Here is a 10,000-nt window from a genome sequence, read left to right on the forward strand (position 1 = left end):
TCTGGTTTTGAATTCTCCCTCGGTTAATCCTACATATGTGTCGGATGTGTTAATGTCCTTGCGTGTTACCTTAGATTGGTAGACAACTGATGTTTGTAAGCACCCCCCGTTGAGAGGGCAATGGGGTTTCTTTCGACAGTTGCAGCCTTTGTTGGTTTTGGAGTCGCTCTGTCCGGGGGCCGACGGCTCATTTGCAATTGTTTTGTTGTGGTTTGAGATAATTTGTCGTATATTGTTCATACAGCTGTAGCTCAATTTAATGTTGTTCTTGTTGAATACTTTTCTTAGGTTGTTGTCTTTGGGAAAGTGTTTGTCAATCAGATTGAGGAATTTTATATATATATATATATATATATATATATATATATATATATATATATATATATATATATATATATATATTTTATATATATATATATATATATATATATATATATATATATATATATATATATATATATGTGTGTGTGTGTGGGGAAAAAATCACAAGACTACTTCACCCTCACCTATGAACCCACGCCAGGAAACCAACCAAAAAAGAACAGAAAACGAAACGACATCATCTGGTACAACCCCCCATACAGCAAAAACGTCTCAACTAACATTGGACTCAAATTCCTCAATCTGATTGACAAACACTTTCCCAAAGACAACACCCTAAGAAAAGTATTCAACAAGAACAACATTAAATTGGCAAACAGCTGTATGAACAATATACGACAAATTATCTCAAACCACAACAAAACAATTGCAAATGAGCCGTCGGCCCCCCGGACAGAGCGACTCCAAAACCAACAAAGGCTGCAACTGCCGCAAGAAACCTGATTGCCCTCTCAACGGGGGGTGCTTACAAACATCAGTTGTCTACCAATCTAAGGTAACACGCAAGGACATTAACACATCCGACACATATGTAGGATTAACCGAGGGAGAGTTCAAAACCAGATGGAACAATCACAAGGCTTCTTTCAGGAACCAAAACCTGCGGAATACCACAGAACTCAGCAAACACATTTGGGACCTCAAAGACAATAATGTTGAATATTCAATAACATGGCAAATTCTTGCATCCAGCACACCTTACAATAGTGGTAATAAAAGATGCAACCTATGCTTGAAAGAGAAACTGTTTATTATTTACCGTCCAGACCTGTCATCCCTCAACAAGCGCAGCGAAATTGTAACAGCATGCCGCCACAGACGGAAACACCTCCTAGGTAACACATGAGCCAATCACCACGCCCCTACGCCAGCCTGTACCCACCCACTCTGTGCCCTATATAAACCATGGTATGTGAATGCTTCCATTAAAATCTCCTGATGATTGAGGGAACCCCCCTCATGAAACAGGCCTGTAGAGATGAAGTAGTCTTGTGATTTTTTTCCCCCACACATACATATATTGCGCTTTACTACGGTATCGAGCACTATTTTTTGGATAACCTTATTAAGACATATATATATATGAGGGGAGCAGTGAGCAGCAGCGGTGGCCACGCCCGGAAATAATTTTTGGTGATTTAACCCCCAATTCCAAGCCTTGATGCTGAGTGCCAAGCAGGGAGGTAATGGCTCCCATGTTTATAGTCTTTGGTATGACTCGGCCGGGGTTTGAACTCACAACCTACCCATCTCAGGGCGGACACTCTAACCACTAGGCCACTGAGTCGGTGAAAAGGTGAAACTGAAAAGCTTAAGGGGCCACATATCCCTGGGTCTTCATTTACCCAGGTCTGTGTGGTGTGAAGGTACAATCCCAGTTGGTCCCAAACATGAAGATGGTGCCGTGTGGTCATGTGACGAGCTCTTGACCAATCATATAGGAGATGGTCTGGCCATGCAGTCTGTGATTGGTCAGAAGGCCGTCACGGGACTAGAGGGCGCCATGTTTGCTACCAACTCAAGCCGAGTTGTTTGCAGCCTCTCTGGTTGAGGTGGCTAGCGACGCAAAAGTGAAGATTATTGAGAGACAATAGAGAATATTTACCAAACAAACTTATAAAGAGACAAAATGAAGCGTTTGTTTAGAAATCTACTTATTTAATCCTTCAGAAACATATAAACAGACTTGACTACTATGACTTTTGTGTTTTGTTACACCTCAAGAGCTGAATCTAAAAAATATACTTTCACAAAGATAATGCTCACCTCTCATGTAGCTAACCTCTTATGTAGCTAACCAAATGTAGCTTACCTCTCATACAGCTAACCTCTCATGTAGCTAACCTCTCATGCAGCCAACCAAATGTAGCTTACCTCTCATACAGCTAACCTCTCATGCAGCTAACCTCTCATGAAGCTAACCTCTCATGAAGCTAACTAAATGTAGCTAACCTCTCATGCAGCTAACCTCTCATGTAGCTAACCTCTCATGAAGCTAACTAAATGTAGCTAACCTCTCATGCAGCTAACCAAATGTAGCTTACCTCTCATACAGCTAACCTCTCATGCAGCTAACCTCTCATGTAGCTAACCTCTCATGAAGCTAACTAAATGTAGCTAACCTCTCATGCAGCCAACCAAATGTAGCTTACCTCTCATACAGCTAACCTCTCATGTAGCTAACCTCTCATGTAGCTAACTTCTCATGTAGCTAACCTCTCATGAAGCTAACTAAATGTAGCTAACCTCTCATGTAGCTAACCTCTCATGCAGCTAACCTCTCATGCAGCTAACCTCTCATGTAGCTAACCTCTCATGCAGCCAACCAAATGTAGCTTACCTCTCATACAGCTAACCTCTCATGTAGCTAACGTCTCATGCAGCCAACCAAATGTAGCTTACCTCTCATACAGCTAACCTCTCATGTAGCTAACCTCTCATGAAGCTAACCTCTCATGAAGCTAACTAAATGTAGCTAACCTCTCATGCAGCCAACCAAATGTAGCTTACCTCTCATACAGCTAACCTCTCATGTAGCTAACCTCTCATGTAGCTAACCTCTCATGCAGCCAACCAAATGTAGCTTACCTCTCATACAGCTAACCTCTCATGTAGCTAACCTCTCATGCAGCCAACCAAATGTAGCTTACCTCTCATACAGCTAACCTCTCATGCAGCTAACCTCTCATGTAGCTAACCTCTCATGCAGCCAACCAAATGTAGCTTACCTCTCATACAGCTAACCTCTCATGTAGCTAACCTCTCATGCAGCCAACCAAATGTAGCTTACCTCTCATACAGCTAACCTCTCATGCAGCTAACCTCTCATGTAGCTAACCTCTCATGCAGCCAACCAAATATAGCTTACCTCTCATACAGCTAACCTCTCATGTAGCTAACCTCTCATGCAGCCAACCAAATGTAGCTTACCTCTCATACAGCTAACCTCTCATGCAGCTAACCTCTCATGTAGCTAACCTCTCATGTAGCCAACCAAATGTAGCTTACCTCTCATACAGCTAACGTCTCATGTAGCTAACCTCTCATGCAGCCAACCAAATGTAGCTTACCTCTCATACAGCTAACCTCTCATGTAGCTAACCTCTCATGCAGCCAACCAAATGTAGCTTACCTCTCATACAGCTAACCTCTCATGCAGCTAACCTCTCATGTAGCTAACCTCTCATGCAGCCAACCAAATGTAGCTTACCTCTCATACAGCTAACCTCTCATGTAGCTAACCTCTCATGAAGCTAACTAAATGGAGCTAACCTCTCATGCAGCTAACCTCTCATGTAGCTAACCTCTCATGTAGCTAACCTCTCATGCAGCCAACCAAATGTAGCTTACCTCTCATACAGCTAACCTCTCATGTAGCTAACCTCTCATGCAGCTAACCTCTCATGTAGCTAACCTCTCATGCAGCCAACCAAATGATTAGACAGCACAGTTTCCAGAGCACCACAAACATCAATGAAAGATGAACATAATCTTCTTAAAGTCTGAACGACGGATACAACTTTTGGATGTGGTATAAGTTTGCGTTTAACGCGACATGTGATCTGATTTGAGTCTGTCTTATTGGGACGAGGTCATCAAAACGGACTTATCTTCCGTCCACTCGTTTGCTTCCCGCTGCCGGAAAGGAGCGGACCGCTTTGGACTCTGTTCTCCAAGACTCCAGACTCTGGTTGCCGTTCTGCACGAGCCGGTCTTTGTCCAGCAGGGGCACACAGGTGCACCCCACGGCGACGGAGACGTAGACCTCAGAGTAGGAGTGGCGGCCCCCGACACAAGAACCGGACCTCCTGAGGATGACGGAGGGAGCGTAGACGGGCGTGCTGCGGTACTGGTCGCTCTCCTGGCGATGAGGTCCGGTCAGACAGCCCTGACACAGGCAGTAGGCCTCCGGCATGTGGCGCGGGAACCTGGTGGGGTCGTAAGAGATCCTGCAAACACAGATAGGGACGGGGGATCGGCGTATGCATTCAATACAGAGCGATGACTCAAATTGCTACATTTTAGTTTTTGGAGCCATTCCTGTCAGGCCTTAGTTTGTCATCTTTACAGCCCACACCAGACAAGTTCTGATTGAGCCCTGAGAAATCTACCTAGCAGCAAGTGGCCGGCTAAACATGTGCCTTGTTCACTTCCCAGTGGGATTTTTAACAGCATTACAGGAAGAGGAATGTCAAAAAAACAAACAAAAGATGTTTTTTTTTCTCTACATTTAAAAAACTAGTCCTACGGAGATAACACACCAGCAAAGGTAGGTTTCTGTCACCTACTTCAGTTGTTTCTAAATTCACTTCCACACAAGTATTTAGTTTTAGCAGTTGCATGTGTGCCGAGCTAAATGGGTTATACTCGTATTGCGCTTTTCTAACTTCAAGGTACTCAAAGCGCTTTTTGACACTATTTCCATATTCACACACCCATTCACACACTGATGGCGCTAACCACCAGCCATCAGGAGCAAGGGTGAAGTGTCTTGCTCAAGGACACGACGGACGTGACAAGGTTGGTAGTAGGTGGGGATTGAACCAGGAACCCTCAGGTTGCTGGCACGGCCACTCTCCCAACCAGCGCCACGCCGTCCCCTACCTTCTTGTTATGTGACATTCATCCTCCACTGTTGCCATTTCTAATATAAAGTAGTGTAAAGTTCTTACTTATATCTGTCAGTAAACTCGCCATGAAAGCACTAAAACATACCGGTGTAGTGACTTTACATTATTCACCCAAGGAACTTTACTTATTAGAGAGTTCCGGTGGGATGGTTTTTCACGGGACACAGAATCTACCTGTTGCTAGGTAGATTTAATTGGGCTAAAACCTCACAGGTTAGTCAAAAAGCGCAGACCAGTTACATTCAAACATAACTACCGTATTTTCTGGACCATAGGGCGCACCGGATTATGAGGCGCACTGCCGATGAGCATGTTCATACAAAAGGCGCAATGGATTATAAGGCGCATCCATCCATCCATCCATCTTCTTCCGCTTATCCGAGGTCGGGTCGCGGGGGCAGCAGCCTAAGCAGGGAAGCCCAGACTTCCCTCTCCCCAGCCACTTCGTCCAGCTCTTCATGTGGGATCCCGAGGCGTTCCCAGGCCAGCCGGGAGACATAGTCTTCCCAACGTGTCCTGGGTCTTCCCCGTGGCCTCCTACCGGTCGGACGTGCCCATAACACCTCCCTAGGGAGGCGCTCGGGTGGCATCCTGACCAGATGCCCGAACCACCTCATCTGGCTCCTCTCCATGTGGAGGAGCAGCGGCTTTACTTTGAGCTCCCCCCGGATGGCAGAGCTTCTCACCCTATCTCTTATAAGGGAGAGACCCGCCACCCGGCCGCTTGTACCCGTGATCTTGTCCTTTCGGTCATAACCCAAAGCTCATGACCATAGGTGAGGATGGGAACGTAGATCGACCGGTAAATTGAGAGCTTTGCCTTCCGGCTCAGCTCCTTCTTCACCACAACGGACCGATACAGCGTCCGCATAACTGAAGACGCCGCACCGATCCGCCTGTCGATCTCACGATTCACTCTTCCCTCACTCGTGAACAAGACTCCGAGGTACTTGAACTCCTCCACTTGGGGCAAGATCTCCTCCCCAACCCGGAGATGGCACTCCACCCTTTTCCGGGCGAGAACCATGGACTCGGACTTGGAGGTGCTGATTCCCATCCCAGTCGCTTCACACTCAGCTGCAAACCGATCCAGTGAGAGCTGAAGGTCCTGGCCAGATGAAGCCATCAGGACCACATCATCTGCAAAAAGCAGAGACCTAATCCTGCAGCCACCAAACCAGATCCCCTCAACGCCTTGACTGCGCCTAGAAATTCTGTCCATAAAAGTTCAGAACAGAATGGGTGACAAAGGGCAGCCTTGGCGGAGTCCAACCCTCACTGGAAACGTGTCCGACTTACTACCGGCAATGCGGACCAAGCTCTGGCACTGATCATACAGGGAGCGGACTGCCACAATCAGACAGTCCGATACCCCATACTCTCTGAGCACTCCCCACAGGACTTCCCAGGGGACACGGTCGAATGCCTTCTCCAAGTCCACAAAACACATGTAGACTGGTTGGGCAAACTCCCATGCACCCTCAAGGACCCTGCCGAGAGTATAGAGCTGGTCCACAGTTCCACGACCAGGACGAAAACCACACTGTTCCTCCTGAATCCGAGGTTCGACTATCCGGCGTAGCCTCCTCTCCAGTACACCTGAATAGACCTTACCGGGAAGGCTGAGGAGTGTGATCCCACGATAGTTGGAACACACCCTCCGGTTCCCCTTCTTAAAGAGAGGAACCACCACCCCGGTCTGCCAATCCAGTGGTACCGCCCCCGATGTCCACGCGATGCTGCAGAGTCTTGTCAACCAAGACAGCCCCACAGCATCCAGAGCCTTAAGGAACTCCGGGCGGATCTCATCTACCCCCGGGGCCTTGCCACCGAGGAGCTTTTTAACTACCTCAGCAACCTCAGCCCCAGAAATAGGAGAGCCCACCACAGACTCCCCAGGCCCTGCTTCCTCATAGGAAGACGTGTTGGTGGGATTGAGGAGGTCCTCGAAGTATTCCCTCCACCGATCCACAACATCCGCAGTCGAGGTAAGGCGCATTAAAGGAGTCATATTATGATTTTTTGTTTTCTAAATGTAAAAGACTTCCTTGTGGTCTACATAACATGTAATGCTGGTTCTTTGCTCAAAATGTTGCATAGATGATGTTTTACACATCTCCTCATACGGAAACAACAACACCCGAAATGTGTCCCGTGAAAAACCGTCTGTCCGAAACTCTCTAGTAACTAAAGTTCCTTGAGTGAATAATGTAAAGTCACTACACCGGTATGTTTTAGTGCTTTCATGGCGAGTTTACTGACAGATATAAGTAAGAACTTTACACTACTTTATATTAGAAATGGCAACAGTGGAGGATGAATGTCACATAACAAGAAGGTAGAGAAAAAGAAGAAGATTATCGACTAGGGGGTCGCCACGGACTACAAAGGCGGACGTGTGCAAATTTTCAGGACTTATGCAGATCCCAAATACAGATCAGCAGGTACCAGAAGGTAAGAAAAGTTGCTTTTGCATAATATTGTGAAACAAAACGGCAGATACTACGCCGGATAGTCGAACCTCGGATTCAGGAGGAACAGTGTGGTTTTCGTCCTGGTCGTGGAACTGTGGACCAGCTCTATACTCTGGGCAGGGTCCTTGAGGGTGCATGGGAGTTTGCCCAACCAGTCTACATGTGCTTTGTGGACTTGGAGAAGGCATTCGACCGTGTCCCTCGGGAAGTCCTGTGGGGAGTGCTCAGAGAGTATGGGGTATCGGACTGTCTGATTGTGGCGGTCCGCTCCCTGTATAATCAGTGTCAGAGCTTGGTCCACATTGCCGGCAGTAAGTCGGACACGTTTCCGGTGAGGGTTGGACTCCGCCAAGGCTGCCCTTTGTCACCCATTCTGTTCATAACTTTTATGAACAGAATTTCTAGGCGCAGTCAAGGCGTTGAGGGGATCCGGTTTGGTGGCTGCAGGATTAGGTCTCTGCTTTTTGCAGATGATTTGGTCCTGATGGCTTCATCTGGCCAGGATCTTCAGCTCTCGCTGGATCGGTTCGCAGCCGAGTGTGAAGCGACTGGGATGGGAATCAGCACCTCCAAGTCCGAGTCCATGGTTCTCGCCCGGAAAAGGGTGGAGTGCCATCTCCGGGTTGGGGAGGAGATCTTGCCCCAAGTGGAGGAGTTCAAGTACCTCGGAGTCTTGTTCACGAGTGAGGGAAGAGTGGATCGTGAGATCGACAGGCGGATCGGTGCGGCGTCTTCAGTAATGCGGACGCTGTATCGATCCGTTGTGGTGAAGAAGGAGCTGAGCCGGAAGGCAAAGCTCTCAATTTACCGGTCGATCTACGTTCCCATCCTCACCTATGGTCATGAGCTTTGGGTTATGACCGAAAGGACAAGATCACGGGTACAAGCGGCCCAAATGAGTTTCCTCTGCCGGGTGGCGGGTCTCTCCCTTAGAGATAGGGTGAGAAGCTCTGTCATCCGGGGCGAGCTCAAAGTAAAGCCGCTGCTCCTCCACATGGAGAGGAGCCAGATGAGGTGGTTCGAGCATCTGGTCAGGATGCCACCCGAGCGCCTCCCTAAGGAGGTGTTTAGGGCATGTCCGACCGGTAGGAGGCCACGAGGAAGACCCAGGACACGTTGGGAAGACTATGTCTCCCGGCTGGCCTGGGAACGCCTCGGGATCCCCCGGGAGGAGCTGGACCAAGTGGCTGGGGAGAGGAAAGTCTGGGCTTCCCTGCTTAGGCTGCTGCCCCCGCGACCCGACCTCGGATAAGCGGAAGAAGATGGATGGATGGATGGAAAACGGCAGATAAGGTCTGCTAATAGATGACATTTTGCGGTCGTTATATACACACACCATAATAATACGGTGTGGCTTCATAGCTTACCAAAGTCCTACTAAGAACATTTTGACAGATGTTTGAGCGCTGTGTGTAATGTTCTATATTCTCAATGGAACATATAAAGTGTTGGTGTTGTTTCCTGTCGTCTTCTTGCAGTTTTCATGTACCGCTAATGTGTGACTGCCATCTACTGGTCACACTTATCATTACACCATGTATTAAATAAAATAGCTTTGAGGACGGTAAGCACAACCATAATTATGTCGTACTTTAGGCGCACCGGGTTATTTTGAGAAAACTAAAGGATTTTAAGTGCGCCTTATAGTCCGAAAAATATGGTGCTATAAAATGTTTTAGTCATGGTTAAAGACGCATTTAACATACATTTTGTAGCTGAATGGCTGCACTACAAACGTATTGCACTGCTGGACTCTAGAAAGAGGTTCCGCAGCCTCCGTAGCAGAACCTCCAAGTTCTGTAACAGCTTCGGCCGTAAGAAAGACTCTTGAACGAATCATAATAATCCCCTCAATTCCCCCCAAAAATGGATGAAGTGGCTGGAATATAAAGACAATATAACCATACTTGCCAACCCTCCCGGATTTTCCGGGAGACTCCCGAAATTCAGCGCCTCTCCCGAAAACCTCCCGGGACAAATTTTCTCCCGAAAAATTCCCGAAATTCAGGCGGACCTGAGTGACGTGTTGACGACACACAACAACAGTGTCTACCGTAAAGCAGTTCGTCTGCAGTAAACAGCAATGTTGTGACACTTTTAAACAGGACAATACTGCCATCTACTGTACATGCATATGTGACCCACCCATAATGTGTCACATTTTTGTGTTGATTTATTTATTTTATTTTGTGGTTTGAATTCGTTTTTGGAGCTGTCATTACACATTTATCAGTATTCACATTGGTCAGTAGGGGGCAGTAGGGCGTTTCTTCCCAATTGAATGCTATCACCTGCAGACCGGAAGTGTCTTGTCATTCCGATGAGCGCGACCAGTCTGTGAACAATTGAAACGTCCTGTGTGCTTTTTCCTCCTGTATAACAGGTTAGTTTTGGTGAATCAACTCACCGAATAATATCCATGTGATCTTTATAAGTTGAAGTACACATTCTGATGGTGGAGCCTAACTCTAAAGTGTTTGTGAGTTGTAGTTTGTATTTGTGAATGAATCCAGT

At 47.1% G+C, this 10,000-nt stretch overlaps 1 protein-coding gene across 1 annotated transcript in view; it reads right to left on the bottom strand.

Moving 5' to 3' along the window:
- Window positions 1–3,663: 3,663 nt before the first annotated feature.
- il17d (interleukin 17d) overlaps window positions 3,664–10,000 on the bottom strand; it is an 8,490-nt gene continuing 2,153 nt past the window's right edge. Inside the window, exon 2 of the mRNA XM_061926383.2 lies at window positions 3,664–4,331. Within this exon, the coding sequence (XP_061782367.1) occupies window positions 3,989–4,331 (343 nt within the window). The 3' untranslated portion in view covers window positions 3,664–3,988. The remainder of the gene's footprint in view (window positions 4,332–10,000) is intronic.

This window comes from Nerophis lumbriciformis, linkage group LG31 (assembly GCF_033978685.3).
Source record: "Nerophis lumbriciformis linkage group LG31, RoL_Nlum_v2.1, whole genome shotgun sequence".
NCBI lineage: Eukaryota > Metazoa > Chordata > Actinopteri > Syngnathiformes > Syngnathidae > Nerophis > Nerophis lumbriciformis.